At 34.0% G+C, this 21,659-nt stretch overlaps 1 protein-coding gene and 1 pseudogene across 2 annotated transcripts; one reads left to right on the top strand and one right to left on the bottom strand.

The window, feature by feature from the left end:
• Window positions 1–3,589: 3,589 nt before the first annotated feature.
• On the bottom strand, window positions 3,590–5,068 carry LOC104723114 (uncharacterized). 2 transcript variants are annotated; one of them, XM_087470865.1, is made up of 2 exons: window positions 4,931–5,068; window positions 3,590–4,582 (listed from the first exon to the last, which is right to left on the bottom strand). In XM_087470865.1, coding segments are annotated over exons 1-2 (786 nt in total). In that variant the 5' UTR covers window positions 4,933–5,068; the 3' UTR covers window positions 3,590–3,798. The 2 variants fall into 2 exon arrangements, with proteins under 2 accessions (XP_087326991.1, XP_010439727.2); XM_010441425.2 differs by having other exon boundaries at window positions 4,829–5,013.
• A 12,882-nt stretch (window positions 5,069–17,950) lies between these two features.
• LOC109127271 (F-box/kelch-repeat protein At4g19330 pseudogene) lies at window positions 17,951–19,059 on the top strand (annotated as a pseudogene).
• The last annotated feature ends 2,600 nt before the right edge of the window (window positions 19,060–21,659 follow it).

The raw sequence follows: 21,659 nt of genomic DNA, 5'->3' as shown, positions 1-21,659 counted from the left end.
GCAACATAAATAGTAAATATCTTATTATTATGATTTTATATTTTTTAGGCAACATCTTTAGAAATTTATATATTTGTTATTTTTTGAGAAATCTTTAAAAATCTATATATATGTTTTTCTTTTGTGAAATTTTCTAACTTTCTTATATATGTTTTTCTTTTGTGAAATTTTCAAACTTTCTTTTCAATTCAAAGGTACACATCTCTAGAAATTTATATATTTGTTTTTATTTTAGAAAATTTTCAAACTTTCTATTCAACACAGATTTTTTTCATAAATCTGAACAAAAGCAAAGAACATTTGCATATTTTCATCAAATATTTTATTTATTTATATTTTGACAGAAACTTCCACGGTTGTCTCTTTAAAATGCTACGTAAAAAACTTTTCATCAAATATTTGATTTATTATTTATTATATTTTAATTACAAAATATGTTTAAATGAATTATTACAACCTTTTAATTAAACCACGAAAAATTTAGTTTATTTGATGAACCAATAAAACTTTTGATTTCTATTGTGAACCATTGCAACTTTTGGAAAATTTGATATCTATGGTTGTGTCTATCATACTAAAATATAATTAAATAATTTTTTGTTGTCTTTTAATTAAATTAAAGTTATTTGTCGAACATTTGCAACTTTTGGTTTGTTCTTTTTATCGTAATTTTGTTTTGATTGTTTATATTTATAACCGTCTAACATTTTCTTTTATAAAATGTCATATTTTCATTACAAATCTTCTTTGTGTTCTTTCTTATTTGGATATGTGGATTTGAGTACATCAAATTTTATTTTAAAAATGCGATAAAAATGCTATTTCCTATCATATGTTTATAGTATTAATCATAATTTATTTTATAGTAATGATTTCTTAATCATATGTCTATAGCATTAATTATTATATATTTAATTACATGTGAAGGTAAAGTTATTTTTAAGACTATTTATCAATTAATATATGACGAAAGTTTCAAAATTTTATTCTTTTTGAATTTATTATTAAATAAGTTAATAAATATAAATAATTAAATAAATTTTATAATAACTATTTTATTAAATGAGTTCTCCCGTGAATACCTAGTATTAAATAATAAGGAAAATTATTGAGTTTTTGATTTAGGGGTGTTATTGGATTGTGGATTTTAAAGGAATTTTATGTATTTAGAAATTAGGTGTTATTCAATTGTGTATTTTAAAAAATTCATTAAAATCTAGTGTTATTCAATATCCACTGGATTTTGTGTGATTTCGGATTTCAAGTTACTTTGATTCTAAAATATGAACAAAAACAATACCACACTTTTCTCAAGCATTTCCTTTTGTTTTTCTCTTCCTCTCTCTTTAATTGGATCTCTAGCCTTTAACATATTATTGTTTGATTTTTTTCTCAATTCTTTTATATAATCACACTTATTCATCAGATATGTGTTATTTTTGAGATTTTTTTTTGTGTTTTATAATTTTTTTTTCTGGGTTAACGATTTATAACATTTTTTTTCTGGGTTCATGATCTATAATTTTTTTTTCTGGGTTCATAATCTATAACTTTTTTTTTTCTGGGTTCATAATCTATAACTTTTTTTTTCTGGGTTCATGATCTATAACTTTTTTTTCTTCTGGATTCATGATATAATCACACTTTTTTTTCTGGATTCAGAGTCTGTTTTTTCCTCCATAAACCCTATGTTAATTGAAGTCTTCCATGACCTGTGTAAAAGTCTTGATGTTGTTAATTTAATATGATTTTGGTGTATAACACAGTTTATGGATAATTTTTTTCTTTTTTTTTTCTATAAATAACTTTTAAAAAAATCCATAACAATCACCAAAAATATATTATCAATGACTTTCAAATCCACCTTATATGCATTATAAAATCCACACAAATACATTAGACTTTTAAATCCACTAATGTCCTGCGTTAATTAAAATATATTAAAATCCTTAATCCAATAACATCCCCTTAGAGTTTAGGACATAGATAGGGTTTGAGGTTTAGAGTTCTAATTTTTATTAACAATAAAATTATGTTATAATTTTATGGATTAATAAAATATTTAATTTAGGGAATATAAATTCACAGTAGTAAAATATTCTTCTGCTAATTCTCAATCAAGTAAAAACAAAATGAAAAGAACAAAATAATGAGTTTTCGATTTAAAGTTTAGGGCATAAATACTAAAGAGGGTTTGAGGATTAGGGTATAGGATTTAAAATCTAAAACAATAAAATTATAATAATAATTTTGGGTTAATTAATATTTAATTTAGGGTATATATAATAAATTCAAACTTGTGAAATATGTTTTGCTAATCCTCAATAAAGAAAAATAAAATAGAATGTTAATGAATTTTTGAACTAGAGTTTAGGGTATAGGGTTTGGAGTTTAGGGTATAAAGTGTATAGGGATTTGAGATATACATTTTGTGTTATCAACAATAAAAATATATTATTTTTGTTATGATATTTTATTTTCTAAATTAAAAAATAGTCAAATTTGTATGAAGATTGAAACATTAACTCTATACACTTAAGGGTTTAGGGTACAGAATTTAAGTGTTCAATGTTTAAACTTATTTGCGTATTTCTCAATTAACATAATAAAATGCAATGAATATATTTGTGTACTACTAAGAACATAAAATAGGTAAGAAAATAATTTTACAAATTAACTATAAAAATTGGTTAGTTTAATAATAGAATTTACAAATATTTAAAATTAAAAGAACTGCTTAAAATGTCAATAAGAAAGAAATGTTGACTAGACAATCAGTAGTATTTATACGTTGTGGGAAACGTTCTGTAGATAAGATCATAAGAGTAAGAAGATTTACATGTTAGAGTCAAACAAAACTTAACTTGGTTAGTGGAATTTTCTCAAATGTTTAATTCCAAAACAACCTTTACTTTTGTCATTACGTCTGCAAAACAGTATTACCGTCTTTGGTACCTTCATAACGTGCGTATGGGACCAGCATGGATAGGACTTCAGGGTACGCGGAAAAAAAAGAAGAGAAAGTGTAATAAACTTAAAATTGACCTGCTGTGATCACCATCTCTACTAACTAGTTCTTAAAAGCTTAGTTACTTAATATAGGACTACATTGAATGATGGTGGTTGGAGTGTGCATCACCATCGCTTCTCCTTGGTGGCAATTTTGGTGTGGTATATTGGGATAGAACCCAAGACTGGAATGTAAACAGCTGCACAAGCCTCAGTGAATTAATATATTATAAGTAACTAAGCTTTTAAGATCTAGTTAGCAGCTGTAGATGATTAAAGTGATACTTGATTTAAGAGAGAAATCTCGTTTGATGAATAATGTGTGGGAAGAGAGAATGAAGAGAATACAGCTGCTGCGCATGCCTCGGTGAATTATATACTGACTACTGAGGAATGTACATGACTAATTATTATAACTTCAAATGGTTGCACACAGTCACAGGTTGATACGTTTACTTGTACGATATATTAGTATAATATACTTTGTCTGTACATATGAACGCAGAGATAGATGTTGTACAATGAAGTTAGAGTTCTTTGTTTTTGTTTATTAGATTGAACGTAAAATAAATTAAGAAAAGATCAGAAACTTTTATTATTATTATTAACAAACCAACGTAGAGTTTTTAACCAAACCACAATAAGTAGAGCTTGCAACACAATATATTATATAGTAAATACTACCAATCTTAAACCACACACATATTAAAACGAAAAAGAAGAACAGAGAAATAACTTGAGAGTCATGAGGAGGTACGTAGATAGATATAAAAGAGAAGAAACATCATGCTAAGCGCGAACCTCAACCCAAACTCCCTCAATGTAAGAAACGCTATGATTGCCACCATCCCAAGCGCTGTTTTTCACCCTCTCGCGATCGGTTTTAGTGCCAATAATTTCTAGAGTTGTGGGAATCTGTTGAGATATCTGAAGTCGATGTTTTATCTGGTGAAAAGGTTGGCCGTGGAAAGGATTCCATCCGATGGGATCATTCTCTTGAGTCTCTCTGACATTCCAGTCTTGGGTTTGGAAGGTGAAGTCCAAACTATGGCCCCTTATAATAATTGATATTTTGTCCGCACATGGGGAGATGGACTCTATAGGCGAGCCATGAGTATGATGGTTAGGGATAGAAGTCACTGACCAATACTGATCCCATTTTCCGTTCCTCTTGGCTACATAACAAATAAGTTCCCTAGGAATATTCAAAATAACCATGCCATTATTTATGTAAGAGTTATCGGTGAAGAGACAAACATAAGTGTTGTCTTCACGTGGATCTCCGGTGAGCACACCGTAACGGACCACAGTCTTGGGATGTGGGTTTCCAATGGTGAGAGGGGGTAGTTCGCACCGTTTCGAAGTGAAAGGGTTGTATAAGAAAATTTGGTGGTGTTCGCGTGGGTCTACGGCAACGGAGTTAATCATGACAACCCAACCCAATGTTGATCCCAGGTATCTGGTACCTTCAAGTTCAAGATTTGGGTCATTCCCAATATTGTGTACCTTCTCTCTCACAGGGTCATAGAAACGGGCCTCTCCGGATCCCATTTCACGGTACAACAACCAAGGCCTGCAAGAGAAACAAATTTAAGGGGAAATGAGATGGGAGCATAAAAAACTATATGAATAAATAAATAAAAAATGGAAGATATCAGAAGTCTCTCCAAACTAAATGAAATGATTTCTACCAAAAAAAAGATAAAAAACTAAATGAAATGATAGCAAGAAAAATAATCTTTCAGAGAAATGAGATTATGATAGCGCATAAACTATATATGAGTTAACAAAAAATGGAAGAAGATATTTTGGTAGCTACATTTTCAGAAAATCCTTGCAAGAAATGAGTAAATGCAATGATGATAGCAAGAATATCGACATGAGAAAAAGAGAATGGAAGAGGGGTAGTTTGTTTAGATACATTTTGAAGAAGTAGTTAGTATAGAGATCGCAGACTTTACTAGTGATTCTTGTTTGAAGAGAGAAATTTCGTTTGATGAACGTGTGGGAAGAGAGAATGAAGAGAATACAATCTTTTTATAGAAGAAGTGAACCATAGCTTTTAAGTTAAACGTAAGGGAAATACAAAAGTTACAAAAAAAGAAAAAGAAATATAATTAATGATTTCGTGCTTTCTATCTCAATATACCACCAAAATTGCCACCAAGGCGAAGCGTTGGTGATGCACACTCCAACCACCATAATTCAAAGTAGTCCTATACTAAGTAACTAAGCTTTTACGAACTAGTTAGTAAAGAATCGAGATGGTGATCATAGCAGGTCAATTTTAAGTTTGTTACACTCTCTTCTTTTAATTCCGCGTACCCTGAAGTCCATGCTGGTCCCATATATTATGCACGTTATGAAGGTACCAAAGAAGGTAATACTGTTTTGCAGACGTATAATGATAAAAGTAGAGGTTGTTTTTGGAATGATAGTTAATTTGTAAAATTATTTTCTTACCATTTTATGTTCTTAGTATTACGCAAATAAATATATTCATTGCATTTAATTTATTATGTTAACTGAGAAATAAGCAAATAAGTTTAAAGATTGAACACTTAAATTTCATACCTAAACCCTAAACTCCAAACACTATACCCTAAATCGTATAATTGTTATTGTTTGTAATTTTTGTGATTTGGTGCTTTCTATCTCAATATACCACCAAAATTGCCACCAAGGAGAAGCGATGGTGATGCACACTCCAACCACAATAATTCAAAGTAATCCTATACTAAGTAACTAAGCTTTTAAGAATTAGTTATTTTTAATAACTAAGTATCCTTCTTTCTTTATTTTTCACTTATGAATTGTTCTTTTTTAAATATTAGATGCTACATTTTATTTATCATCATATTTATATTAAATTTTTATTATTACCAATATTACATTTTGTGTTTTGTTAACAACATACATTATATACCATAGTGACTCAATAACAACAATAATACAAATTACTTAACTACATATTATGATCAACGTAATTTCTATATAATTAAATTATTGTTCTTTAATAATTTGATTTTTTTTGAACTGATTTTTTTTATTATTTGTAGATTTATTATAAAAGTTTTAATCCATGAATTCTTTTCGTATATGGTTTGCGACATCATATGTGTCAGGAAATGAAATGATGAATAGAGTTATTTAATAGTAATTTTTCAAGTACTGAAACACTTGTTGTCCATCAATTTGTTTATTTTGGAATATAGTACCACAAAAACTCTTTTTGATGATAGTATTCTCTGATCCTTATATGGCTTTGTAAAACTCTTTTGCTTAATGAAAAAATCGTTCTAATAAAAAAATAAAGAAAGGTAGATTTGGTAACATTTGGTAACAATATCAAACTTACGGGCCAGAAAAAAAATGTATATGTGTGTGATGCTGCACCCTTTTTCAGTTCTCAAAAAAAAAAAAAAAAAAAAAGAAACTTTTCATATGTATTTTTTTTGTTAAAATTGTATCAATCAAAATCTATACTATTAATTGGAGAGTACACTTAAAGGTAAAAAAAAAAATCATATCAAATATCTATGTTGCCAAACAGACCTAATTTCCTACATATTAAAAATTAAAAAACATCTTTATTATATATTAGGAAATAGTTCAAATTAATTCCATAAAAAAGATTATTAAATTTAAATTGTTAGAAAATCAATTTACTTTAAAAAAATAAATTAAACCAATTTAAAAAAATCTATAATAATCGTAATTTAATGAAAGTATCTATTAATTAATTCTGATTTTTGTGGTTATTGAAAGAAAAAAATCTGTTAGATGAGAAAATAAATTATTACTAAAATTATTATATAAAGTTAAAAAAAAACATAAACCGTTAGATTAGAATTGACAAATAAAAAACCGTTAGATTAGAAATTCTTTGATACTATTTACCACAATTTTAGGAAATTTTTTATACCATCACCAAATCGGGTAACTGAAAAAAAAAATAGAAAAGATTAATATCAATATTTTAGGAAAATAAACAATTCGGTGTCCCTAAATATCTTAACTACCATAAGATCATAACTAATATATGGAATAATTAAGTTAAAATAATGCAATAAATTCATTTATAGCAAATTCTTATTCAACATTTAATAATTATCCATATTAGTTCTTACTTCTTAGCATTATATTTGAGCGATCAGAAACTAGGAAATCACACAATTTTTTTTTTTAGTTTATTCGGAAATCTTTGAAATCGGATTTTGTGATAATTGATTAGCCATGTTCGGATTTTACATATTTACTCAAACATCTTATAAATACATAGATTCAAAGTTAGTATTCACTCTCAAACTTTCAAAGTTCAAACTTATTCCAAAGATAAAAATGGGTGATGATGTGAAGAAGACATACCAATTGATTACAGCTTCCGATTATGCAATTTCTTAGGAATTTTTCTTTTCTTTCTTTTTTACTGTGATTAGATTTTAGTTTGTAAATCATTCATCCTCATCGTTTTGTTTTCTTTTGTATCTTATAGATCTCTTAATGAAAAAGAGTTTTATGGAACAAATACTTTTTTATGTTGTTCTTATGAAAATTATTATAATTGGTTATATATTTTTGTATATTTATCATGTATAGTTATGTAACTTAATTAGTATCTATTGTGATTTCTCTAAAGTCTAAACAAACATTCAAGATGATCAAATAACAAAATTTACTTTTGTTGAAGATAGCTCTCAAAATTAGTTGGTTCTGTATATCATATGCTTGATCATATACATCCCAATTATAATCAATATTTTTTTCTACTCATTGTTTACCATGCTTTCAACCATAAGAAAGTACATTGATCAAGATGTCTTTCTATTCACAATCATAGCTCTAAAAATATAAAAAAACCTAATTTTCCCATTAACTCTATCTTTCCCTGTAAATACATGTAAATACATGTATGATTAAACTCACAAAAGCTATAAGTAGGCATGAACACGGGTACAATTATGGTTTATTAACTATCGGTTATGGTTATATACGGCTGAATTTATTTCATGATATGATATAGTTGATATTATTTGATGATATAATACGGTTGATATTATTTATTTTTAGTTGATATGCTCTTTCAGTGTAATCATATATTTATATATCATACTATTCATATCAAATAAATAATTATTAGTATATTTTGTTATATCTTAAAAATAGTTACAGTAAAAACTATATTTTAACCATCCGGTTGACCAACGATTTTGATACGATTACGGTAATTAAAAGTTACAATTAATATAAATTTAACCATATATTTACGATTAATGGTTAAGATTTCTAAATGTTATATACGACTACAGTCCAAAATATGGTTATGGTTTAGTTTTGATTATGCGTAAGGACAAGATCACTTTCTCTCTTTGTCTTTTTATCTAGTTGTCTTCTTTATTGATATTTAAAAAATCATCATTCATTTGTGAAACTAAACCAAATATCAAAATGCTATGCATTCAAATTATGTATGTTATACCAAATAAATACTTGAAGTTAATAAAAATAAATTTATAAACAGGGAATACTTGTATTCTGTCTAAACCTATTATAATAAATATAGTTGAATATATATTATTTAAAAGAGAACGGTTATGAGATGAAACTTTTTGATGCATACAAAACAAAACGAGTATCCCATTCCAAAATGTATACATCTAGGTTAAATACATGAAATAAATGAAACTGAAGCTGAATCCAAATTTGATTTAACTCCCCTAAACAAACAGTTGTAAATGTTTGGATTAATTTAAAATAATATACACATAATATTTCTTATCTAAATTATATCTTATTTTTTTCTAATATATATCACTCATGCAAGTCTGAGTAGAGGTTTAAATGAAATTTTATCAGTTTTAAAAATTTATGCAAATATAATCCGCACGTACGTGCGGGTCTGAACCTAGTATTTATTTAAACAGAAGAACATTAATTTTTGAATTTTCATCTGTTTTCTTTTTATCCTAGTTATTTTTTATCCTAGTTATTTTTTATCCTCTAAAGATACTTTTCATTAGTAATAATTAAGAATTGTAAACCGTTAATTCTCTTTGATTTTTTTGTGATTAATATCAAAATATTATAATTTTTCTATTACAACGGTAAAAAAAAAATTGTCATTCTAGACCAATACTAGTTGAATATGTTAGCATCACCACAATCAACTAATAACCACATCCAAGGAGGAAAAAACAGTGAAGATAACTAAAAGAAGAATATATGACGTGAGATCCTACTTGTAATAGAATTCGAAGTTTAATATAATTGGAAGACCTTATCTATAGAATAGGGAACTGGATGATCTTATTATGTATGAGAATTACAATATATATAGAGTGTACAAGGTAAATGAATTGACAACTATATCCTTTACATATCTATTCTCTACACGCCCCCTCAAGATGGAGGGAGTTGGGCCACTCCACTCTTGCGATATTGTGTGGCAAACTGCAGTCGATGTAGAGGTTTGGTGAGTGCATCGGCGAGTTGATCATCAGTCGAGACATGAGTAACCCGAAGAGCTCCTAACTCCATGTGATCTCGGACAAAGTGAAAATCCAAGGCCAAGTGTTTCATGCGAGAATGAAACACTAGGTTAGCACAGAGATATGTGGCTCCCATATTATCACAATATATAACCGGCATCGTTGGAAGCGTGATGCTAAGCTCAGACAACAAGTTACACACCCAACGTAATTCAGATGTCGTGTTGGCGACAGCCTTGTATTGCATATTCGGTGAACCGGTTATCTCAGTTTATGCATTGTCCTACGAGTGAGCATTGGCAGGCGGCGAAGCGCATTCTTCGGTATCTTGCGGGTACGACATCTGAATTACGTTGATGCACGCTTAGTATCAATGACATGTTGATGCGGTTGAGGAGGAACCAATTCAAAGGTATTTAGACGAAGTTGGGCATTTATTTCGGCACCCATGGCTCCACGCCAATTTGGATCTCGCATAGCCTGATTCATAATGATTAGAATAATTGGTTTAAGGGAGGAGGTCGTAGCTGTTAGAGACAATTTAGTTTTGGGTTTGGTGATATTGTTGTTTGCCCTTGTACGCATTGGGTGAAGATTTTCTGGTGGCGGCGGGGGTGGTGGAGAAGCTGGGGGAGAGATTGATGGTGATATTGTAGGTTCTGGTGTCGAAGAATTGGTGGAGGTGGGTGATGATGGCGGAGTGTGAGAAGGAGATACGATGGGAGTCGGGGAAGGTGAATGGGGTTGGGTTGTTTGTGGGTTTGGAGTTGGGTTGTGAGTTGGGCCTGGAGATGGGCTTTGATATGGGCTTGGTGTTTGTGTTGGACTCATCAAATTGTGATCCATAGAATTATTCTGACCCAAACTATTATTATTAGAATTACCTGAGTCGTGTCCACTTGCAGTCGAAGACGACTGAAGCGAACCGACCGGCGAGGGAAGGATCAGAGATGGGGACCAGGCGGCGGACCAGGCGGAGCATTCACGAGTGGCAGAGAGGACACGAGAATAAAAAGAGGAGGAGAGTGTTGAGATAAGCTCGAACTAACTTGAGAATAAAGAATTGTATGTTTAGGAGTTATCTAAGCATAGTTTTAGGAGTTATCTAAATCCGAGTTTTGCGTTGATGCTTTATATAAGGAGCTGTCAATGTGTGACAGAACTTATTTTTTTGAAAAACAGAGTTTGAGAGCTTGGGGTTTTGAGTGAGTTTCCATAAGCTTAATAAGAGAGTTATTCTTATTATTTTCTGTGTGATCGTTTATCTAATATCCTCAATATTTGGTATCAGAGCAAACTAAGATCTCGGTGTCATGGGTGATTCGAAAGATGCAGTGGTTGAGATCAAGACCAAGGATGGTGAGACGTCTTCAATCAAATTTCCTATGCTCACAAGCTCAAACTACACTGTATGGGCTTTGCGCATGAAGATTGCTCTCAAGGTGCATAAGGTGTGGGAAACTATTGATCCGGGAAGCTCACATGAAGATAAAAACAAGTTGGTGATCGCTTTATTGTTCCAGTCAATACCAGAAGCGTTGACTCTGCAGTTGGGTGATCTCCAAACATCGAAATCTGTTTGGGATGCAATACATGCAAGACACGTTGGAGCTGATAAGGTGAAAGAGGCACGACTTCAAACCTTGATGTCTGAATTCGATCGCCTCAAGATGAAGGATGAAGATACGATTGACGTATTTGCTGGAAAGCTTTCGGAAATTACTTCCAAATCTGCATCTCTTGGTGAGAATATTGATGAACAAAAGCTTGTGAAGAAGTTTTTGAAAAGCTTACCTCGGAAACGATTCATCCATATCGTTGCAGCTCTTGAACAAGTTCTTGACCTCAAGACAACAAGTTTCGAAGATATAGTTGGCAGGCTAAAAGCCTATGAGGAAAGGATTAATGAAGAGGAAGAAGAACTCGAAGACAGTCATAACAAGCTCATGTATGCAAACATGGACTACTCCCAAAGTTTCTCCGGCAATAACAGAGGACGAGGTAGAGGGGGTCGTTTTTCTGGCAGAGGAAGAGGTCGCGGAAGAGGACGAGATGGTCGAGACAATGATCAATCCCATATCACGTGCTATCGTTGTGACAAACGAGGTCACTACGCGTCTGACTGTCCTGACAGATTGTTGAAGCTTCAAGAAACAGTGGTGGAGAAGGAAGCAGACACTCAGGAAGCAGATAAACTGATGATGCATGAAGTGATATTCCTCAATGAAGAGAAAATAAAACCAACAACGTTTGAAGTGCATCTAGATGCAAACAATGTGTGGTATCTAGATAATGGGGCCAGTAATCACATGTGTGGAGACAAGAGTTTCTTCATAGAGCTTGATGAGACGGTTTCCGGCAAGGTGCGATTTGGTGATGACTCCAGGGTTGATATTAAAGGGAAAGGATCAATACGTTTTGTTTTTGACAAAGGTGGGAAGAAGACCCTCGACAATGTCTATTTCATTCCGGAATTGAGAAGTAATATCATCAGCCTTGGTCAAGCAACAGAGGCAGGATGTGAGGTTAGAATGAAAAATGATCTTCTGATGCTACTTGATCGCAGTGGTAAATTACTTGTCACAACTACTCGGTCCGCAAATCGTCATTACAAGGTGATCTTGGAGGTCGATACTGCCAAATGTTTGCAGATTGTAGAGCTTGGTGAGTCTGCTAGATGGCATGCACGGCTAGGACATGTTAATCTAGAAACAATGAAGCTGATGATTAACAATGGACTCGTGCAAGGTATACCTAAGATCTCTGTGCAGAAGGAGTTGTGTGAACCTTGTCTGCTTGGAAAACAAACCCGTCTGGCTTTTCCAAAGGCAACATCGTACAGAGCGTCTCAAGTGCTTGAACTTGTGTATGGAGACCTATGTGGTCCAATTACACCACCAACTCCTGCCCGGAAACGATATGTTTTTGTAATCATTGATGATTACACTCGATATATGTGGACTATACTGCTGAGAGAAAAGAGTGAGGCACTTGAAAAATTCAAAAATTTCAAAGCTATAGTAGAGAAGGAGGCAAAAGGCACAATTCAGACGTTCCGCACAGACAGAGGCGGGGAGTTCACATCACTTGAGTTCCAAACGTTTTGTGAGAAAGCTGGAATCATCAGACATCTCACTGCACCGTACTCTCCTCAGCAGAGTGGAGTGGTTGAGAGGAGGAACAGAACCTTGATTGAGATGACTAGAAGCATTCTCAAACATAAATTCATGCCAAATTCACTGTGGGGAGAAGCTGTGAGACACGCTACGTACTTGATCAACAGAATCTCCACAAGATCACTGGAGAAGAATCTCATACCATATGAGTTTTTCAGAGGCAAGAAGCCGAATGTTGAGCATCTACGGGTTTTCGGCTGTGTTAGTTATGCAAGAACAGAGTCTGCTGGGAGAAAGAAGCTCGATGACAGAGCACGAATCTTGGTTCACCTTGGAACAGAGCCCGGAACCAAGGCATATCACTTGTTTGATCCAGCTAGTCAGAAAATTGTCATCAGCAGAGACGTAATCTTTGACGAAACCAAAGCCTGGAAGTGGTCTAGTCAAGAGAAACAAAGTCAGATCAGTCCTGGAAAGTTTATTGTGGAAATCGGAAAATTTGGAAATCATGGCATAAGGAGAGACGAAGATGTCATTGAAGATGATGTTCAAATCATCACTGAAATAACAGCGGAGGAAGAAGACAATATCGAGTATGATAATGAGCTTGATGACAATGACTCTGACAATGAAGAAGGAGAAAACACTCAGGCTCCTCTGAGACAGTCTACTCGTGTACGACGCAGGCCAGAGTACTTAAATGACTATGTTTGCTTTGCTGAGGCTGAAGGAGAACGACTGTTGCTTGTACTGAATGAGGAACCATGGGATTTCAATGAGGCTAAGGAATCAAAAGAGTGGATAACAGCATGTGAGGATGAAATTTGTTCAATAAACAAAAACAAAACCTGGTTCTTGTGTGATTTGCCAAGTGGAACTAAGGCGATTGGATTAAAGTGGGTCTTCAAGACCAAACGAAACCCTGATGGAAGCATCATCAAATACAAGGCGAGGCTTGTCGCAAAGGGTTATGTGCAGAGACATGGAGTCGACTTTGATGAGGTTTTTGCCCCTGTTGCACGCATTGAAACGATCCGTTTTCTTCTTGCTCTTGCAGCTTCGAACAGATGGGAAGTACATCACCTTGATGTAAAAACGGCATTTTTACATGGTGAGTTGAAGGAAGAAGTTTATGTCATGCAACCACAAGGTTTCGAGGTCAGAGGGAGTGAAGGGAAAGTTTACAGGCTGAACAAGGCTTTATATGGACTAAAGCAAGCACCTAGAGCCTGGAATGAGAAGCTCAATTCAATTCTCAGGGAGTTGCAGTTCAGTAAATGCTCGAAGGAACCGTCGCTGTTTCGAAAAGAGAAAGGAGGAAATCTTCTGGTCGTTGCTGTATATGTAGACGATCTGTTAATCACAGGATCGTGTATGTCTATGATTAATACCTTCAAGGAGGAAATGGCCACCAAATTTGAGATGAGTGACCTTGGGAGGCTCTCATACTACCTCGGTATCGAAGTTCATCAACACACAGGCGGCATAACTCTGAGCCAAAAGAGATATGCAGAGAAGATTATAGAGGAGGCTGGGATGAAAGAGTGCAATGCTACTCAATCTCCGATGGATCAGAATGTGAAGTTATCAAAGGGTTTGAGTGAAGAGCGAATTGATGCGACAAATTACAGAAGAATCATCGGCTGCCTACGATATCTCACTCATACGATGCCGGATCTCAGCTTCAGTGTGGGAGTGCTAAGTCGATATATGCAAGACCCAAAGAAGTCTCATGGAGCTGTTCTAAAACAAGTACTGAGATATCTGCAAGGTACACTATCATTGGGTCTTACATATGTTCGAGCTAGTAACACAGGACTTGTAGGCTACAGCGACAGTAGCCACAATGTTGATGAGGATGATGGTAAGAGCACGACTGGGCACATTTTCTACTTTGATGATTGCCCCATCACTTGGTGTTCACAAAAGCAAGAAACAGTAGCTCTTTCATCATGTGAGGCTGAGTTTATGGCTGCGACGGAAGCGGCGAAGCAGGCGATATGGTTGCAGGAATTGTTTGCCGAGATAGTTGACAAAGAATGCACAAAAGTAACTATCCGAGTGGATAATAAATCGGCTATTGCACTCACCAAGAACCCGGTATTTCATGGTCGCAGCAAACACATTCACCGGAGATATCATTTCATACGTGAATGTGTTGAAAATGAGCAAGTTGATGTTGAACATGTTCCAGGAGCTGAGCAGAAGGCGGATATTCTAACTAAAGCGCTTGGAAGAGTCAAGTTCAGAGAAATGAGGAACTTCATTGGAGTTCAAGATGTGCAAAAGACTGAGTTCGAGCTTAAGGGGGACAATGTTGAGATAAGCTCGAACTAACTTGAGAATAAAGAATTGTATGTTTAGGAGTTATCTAAGCATAGTTTTAGGAGTTATCTAAATCCGAGTTTTGCGTTGATGCTTTATATAAGGAGCTGTCAATGTGTGACAGAACTTATTTTTTTGAAAAACAGAGTTTGAGAGCTTGGGGTTTTGAGTGAGTTTCCATAAGCTTAATAAGAGAGTTATTCTTATTATTTTCTGTGTGATCGTTTATCTAATATCCTCAATAGAGAGTAAGAAACAGATTGAGGTTCTGAAGCATGGGATGTCTCTTTGTTCGGTGAAGCAAACGGGTACCACGATTCAACAAAACGAACGTGACGAGAACTATAGATGCGACCGGTGGGAAGATGAAGACATAGATATGCACTCTGGGTAGTCAAATAACCAAGGAACACACACGGCTGAGATCGATCCTCCAGTTTTTTTGACGTATACGGCCTCAACCAGGGAAAGCAGAGGCTGCCAAATACACGCAACTTTTGATAATTTGATTGAGCATCAAACAACTTCAAGTATGGAGAGACATTATTGATAACTGTTGTGGGCATGCGATTGATTAAATAGACTGCCGTTGCACAAGCATACGTCCAATACGTCTTTGGGATCGAAGCTTGATGAAGAAGAGTGAGACCAGTTCCGACGATATGTCTATGCTTGCGTTCCGAGATACCATTGTGTTCCGGTGTGTGTGGAGGAGAGGTGAGATGAGATGTGCCACGAGAGATGAGGTATGGTCGTAAAGATACAAAACTCGCCACCATTATCCGTGTATAATGTACCAATCTTGCATTGAAAACGATTCTCGACCAAAGCCGCAAATGCCACAAACTTTTCTCGGACTTGAGACTTTTGCTTCAAAGGATAAAACCAGGTATACCGCGTCTGGTGATTCACGAGGATGAGATAGTACTTGAAACCATCAATCGAAGCAAGAGGAGACATCCACACATCAGAATATATATATATTGGAGAGGCTTTGTTGAAGTAATAGTGTTTGTAAAGAAAGGGAATTTATGGCTTTTATTGATAAGACAATGAGAACAAAGAAATTGTTTTTGTATAGAATCAAAACATGGCAAAGAAAATTGAGAAATAAGTTTTTGTAAAGTAGATGGTGATGGATGACCAAGTTGGGAATGCCACAAAGGGAGTGGTGTTTTTGATATTGATGAAGCAAACAGAGAGATGGTATTATTTGGGTTGACCGGCCACTCATAAAGCTCGTTCTTAGTTCGTCCGAAGAGTAATCGGGCCCCCGTTTTGAGATCCTTCACCTGAAAATGGGCAGGGAAGAATTCCACAAAAACTTGATTAGCATTACACAAACGGTAGACAGAAATGAGGTTTTTATGAAGGTTGGGAATATAAAGGAGATCATTAAGTTTAAAAAGATGAAGTGGTGTCGATAGAAGAGTGGAACCAGTATGAGAGATCGGAAGGCTAGAGCCATCGGCAATGGTGACCTCCTCACCACCATTGTACAGCTGATGCAAGAACAGGTTGTTCAGGTCTGTTGTGAGATGATGAGTCGAACCACTATCAAGTAGTCATTTCGCATTAGAAGGTGAGGCAGCAGCGAGATGTGCCCGTGGCTGCCATGGAGCAGGACCAGTACCAAGTAACCCGCTAGTGGGAGAATGAAGTTGAGAACACGTCCGGGCACTATGCCCACGAATGCCGCATATTTGGCACCTGCCTTGATATCCACGTGGGGCAAACTGATCATGACGAGGTGAAAACTGTTGGTGCTGTTGTTACCATGGCTGGTGTTGACCACGGTATTTAATGTTGTGACCACCAAAATTGCCACGAGAGGACCGATTCTGCCCTCGGCAGTTCTTGTTATTGCCATGATAGTTGGATTGCTGGGTTTGAAAGTTAGAGTGATTGGTACCTTGGTACGTTGCCACGTTCGCAGTTATGGGAAGCGAAGGTGAGGAGAGAACAACGACGTTAAGCTTCACTTCATGATTGAGGAGTTTCTCATGAACCTCCGGAATCGTCGGAGTAGTATCACTGCCACCGATTTGATCAATAACAGACATATAGTCTTCAGGAAGACCTTTGAGAATATACTCAATTTGATCATCATGTTCGACAGGTTTACCTAGATTCGTGAGCTTGTCAAAATGGGTTATGAAGCCCTGGACATAGTCATCGACAGATTTAGTGCCTTTATTCCAAAGCGGGAGTTATTGACGGAGCTGTTGAACGTGTCCACGACTCGGGTTGGCATAGGTGGACTTCAACGTGGCCCACACGTCCGCAGCCGTAACGGATCTGGAGAGAATCGGTTGAACAGAAGCCGTTATAGCACCGAAAAGAGCACTATAGATGAGTTTGTCCTGACGTTTTCAGAGCTTGTAGTTGAGATTAGGAGAAGAGACACCAGCATTCGTAATTGTTTGCGCGGGTGCAGCAACAGATCCATCGAGATAACCAGCCAGATCATACCCATCAATGAGAGCATGAACTTGACGGCTCCACATAAGAAAGTTGGTAGCCGTGAGCTTAGTAACATTTGTCATGTTGACATGAAGGAGATTAGTAGTGTCGGAGACAATCACAGTCTCGTTGGAAGAGTTCGACATGGCGTGAAAGAGAAGAGAAGAAAACGAAGAAGAGAAGAGAAGAGAAGAGAAAAGATGAGCAGAAAGGAAGAAGGGCGGCTGCAAAAAATTTATTTAGGATTTTCAGTATCGATGCTCTGATACCATATAGAATAGGAACTGGATGATATTATTAGGTATGGGAATTACAATATATATAGAGTGTACAAGGTAAATGAATTGACAACTATATCTTTTACATATCTATTCTCTACCATATCCAACTCGAATATGGAAGACTAGAAGACTTCTAATTGTATTAGAATTTGTATGTACTAGTGTATATATATATATATATAGCCCTTAATTACAATGAATTAAGGCAGTTTACAATACGTTGGTTTTATAAAGAACCTAATCACACTACAAGTAAAACGCCGGCCATATGAAATCACCGAACGAGTCAAACCCTCTTCCACAGCCTCCGCCGCCACCATCTCAGTCGTCGTTTTTGTCATTACGGGATGATATAGTTTTGAGTATCTTGGCTCGCATACCAATATCGTACCACGCAGAAGTCTCTCTTGTCTCTAAGAGCTTCCGCTCGCTCATCCTCTCCAAGGATCTCGACATGGAGCGGTTACACCTTGGAACCCGAGAAGAATGTCTTTATATCTGCCTACAGTCGACCACCTATCATTGTTCTCACAGATGGTTCAGTCTCTGGATAAATCCTAATGATCATCAAACCTTAACCCATTGCACAAACCAAGACAAGTCTACAGGAAATTTGTTGGTACCAGTGCCCTCTAACTATTCTCCTCGCTTACCAATACTCTACCACACTATTGGTTCGAAAATATACGAAATCTGCAGACAAAACACGACCGACATGTCGGTCTACAACAAGCTGGCTGGCAGATGGTGTAAGGCCCCTAGCATGATGGTTCCTCGTAGGAATGCTCTCACGTTTGCCTATGAAGGGAAGATATATGTAATAGGAGGATGTGAAGCAGAATCTCTGTATTGGGCTGAGGCTTTCGACCCAGAGACTCAAACATGGGAACCTTTACCGGATCCTGGCGTTGAGCTCCGGTTCTCTTCACTTAAAAAGATTGAAGCGGATCCAGGAAAACTTTACGTGAAGACGAGTAAGAAGAACTTTGTTTACCTTATACAAGAAAGGAGGTGGGATGTTAGTAACATAAACTTAGGGGATAGTACGTGTGACATTGAGAATATACGGTACACTTATAGTCACAAGAAATGCTGCTGGTATGAAACAAAATGTGAACACTGGAGAATGGCCAAAGGTTTAAGTGAACTTGATCGGCATTTAAATCTGATATTACTGAAATAAGTAATTTTGGTGGGAAACTCGTAATGTTTTGGGTTGGTCCAGCGGTTTATCCACTTATTAAAACGCCGGATATTTGGTGTGCTGTGATTTTGCTTGAAAAGCGCAACGACGGTGAAATTTGGGGTCACATTGAATGGGAAGACGTTGTGCTTAGAGTCCATACAGTCTTGCGTTGTTTGCAGTCGTTGCAATGATCAACAATATACTTTTGGTTTGACCTTTTTCCATTTTTTTTTGTTTTTTATTAGGAGTTGATCCGAATTTGTTACCATTTTCCATCTTCGATGATATGTTTTTTGCTTTCTAATAACATTTTTTAATTCAATATTATTGGATTTTTTTTATAATACTAAGAAAATATATTTTTTCTGCTTTGACCATTGTGTCTAATGTCAATACAGTCATAGTACAATATGACAATATGTTCAGTTTTGGGGAAATAAAAAAATACACAATTAGTTCTAATTTTCCACTACAAAACAAGAGGGTAATTACGACATTCTACATATCAATTGTGGTAGATTTGAAAAAGAGTTTTGATTGTGGTAGATTTGAAAAGTTTATATCCAAATGTGGTACTTTTGACTAAATTCCATTTTTAATATCCCATTATTACAAAAGCAAATCATGATACTAAAGGTTGACAGAAAGTAGGATAAATCTTAAGGTTTTACTCTAGTTACAATACTGAAGTCTAACTAATCAGGCCACATAGAATTACTAAAATTGACATAAAATTAAAAATAGATTTTTTCTTAACAAAAAAAAACTGGGGAGAATAATTTAAGGATTATCCCTACAAAAAAAAATTATTGCATTCAATAGAATAATTTTTGGGTGAATTTGTGTGATGACCAAAACAAAAAAAGAAACGAAAAATATAGCCATCTAATGAAGTAAATTAAGCGAGTTACCATGAATCCATGTACAATGACCGAAAAGGATAGCAGTGAATAACACGCGCAGGGGAGAAGGCATGGGAGAAGAAAAAAGGTGTGCTGATGTCATAACAAAATTGATTTTACCCCACATCATTTTAAGTCATAATCTAATCTTATAAAAATAACTAAATAAATCTTGCAATAGTTTTAAAAAACCATAGATTTTTTTATTTATATAACATGATTCGAATTTTTAATATCGGATAAGAATTAATTAAAATAAAAAATAGTGTTCATTTAAAATTTAAACTATATAGTATAGAATAAAACTAAATATTATAGAACGAAACCTATTTAATAAAATAATTTTATAATAGTGGTAATGAGAGTACGGTACTAGTGGTGGTTATACGTTATGGTGGTGGCTACAATAAACCCTAAACACTCTTTTGTAAACCCAAACCGACATATAATTTCGTTTAATTGTAAAATTTAAACCCTAAACACTATTTTATAAACTCAAACCGACATATAATTTTGTTTAATTGTAAAATCTAAATCCTAACCACTCTTTTATAAACCCAAACCGACATATAATTTTGTTTAATTGTAAAATCTAAACCCTAACCATTATTTTATAAACTCAAACCGACATATAATTTCGTTTAATTGTAAAATCTAAACCCTAACTACTCTTTTGTAAATCCAAAACGACATATAATTTTGTTTAATTGTAAAATCTAAATCTTAATCATTCTTCTATAAAATCAAACCGACATATATTTAAACTCTAATCTTCTTTTATAAAACCAAACCTACGTAATTTTCTTAATAAAAGATCTACATAATTTGTTTCTTTAATTTGTTTTATTTTTTTTATTTTTATTTTGATTTTTTTATTTAAATATGTTATGACATGTCATATGTTATAATATGTGTGTATATATATATATATATATATATATATATAGGGGAGAGAGCACGTGAGGAAGAGTGGTAACTGTTAATTATGTACATTGGGCAAAATTGTCAATATTATAGAAAATACATAATATATTATAGGTTAATGGTTAGTATAGTCAGTCATTTAATTAAAGATTTTTTATTGGTTATTGCTGCCAACTTCCCTTCCTTCATCTTTAGCCTCAAGAAAATAAAATGTTTAAAATTTAACACACATTAAGAGGATATACCTTAATTATTCTTTTTTTTGGCAAACACCTTTATTATTCTATAACTCAATTGTTGACTCTTTCATTAGAGTCTGACTAGAAAAAGACAACATAGGAAATTACATTAAATTTTACATAGAAAACAATCAAAAATATAAATATGATATTGAACAGATTTATGAACATATAATACTACATTAAGTTATTTTATTACTATGGTAAGTTTACAACTTGCTAAAATATTACTCCTTCTGTTTTATATTACTTGTTATTCTAGGTAATTTCACCCATATTAAAAAAACTATTTAATTTTTTATTTTACTCTTCATTAATATATATTTTATTTGTTTTAAATAATTAATAAACTAAACGTGAGAGATAAAATTGGAAACTTGATTAATAAAGTTGCATTGTAAACATGAGAAGACAATAATTTACCTTTAGAAGCCAAGTAAAAAAATCCGAGGGAGTAGTATAAAATAAGTGTTGTTAAAGAGAGATGGTCATTATCAAATTAACCTCTTCACTAAATTAGAAGAGAGAAGCTCCAAAATCTCCTTCACACTCTCTCTTTCCCAATCTTTAATGGGGGTGTATTGAACTTGATATTTTATGAGATTTGCTGGGATTTTAATATTTTAGAATTTTGAGAGATTTGAGTATAGTTTTAGGAGATTTGGTTACTAAATTTGAGATTTTAGGATTTGATGAGATTTGGATTTTGGAATTTCGTGAGATTTG

The sequence above is a fragment of the Camelina sativa genome, chromosome 11 (genome assembly GCF_030686135.1).
Source record: "Camelina sativa cultivar CO46 ecotype springtype chromosome 11, ASM3068613v1".
Taxonomy (NCBI): Eukaryota; Viridiplantae; Streptophyta; class Magnoliopsida; order Brassicales; family Brassicaceae; genus Camelina; species Camelina sativa.
This window is presented reverse-complemented; position numbering and strand designations above follow the sequence as displayed.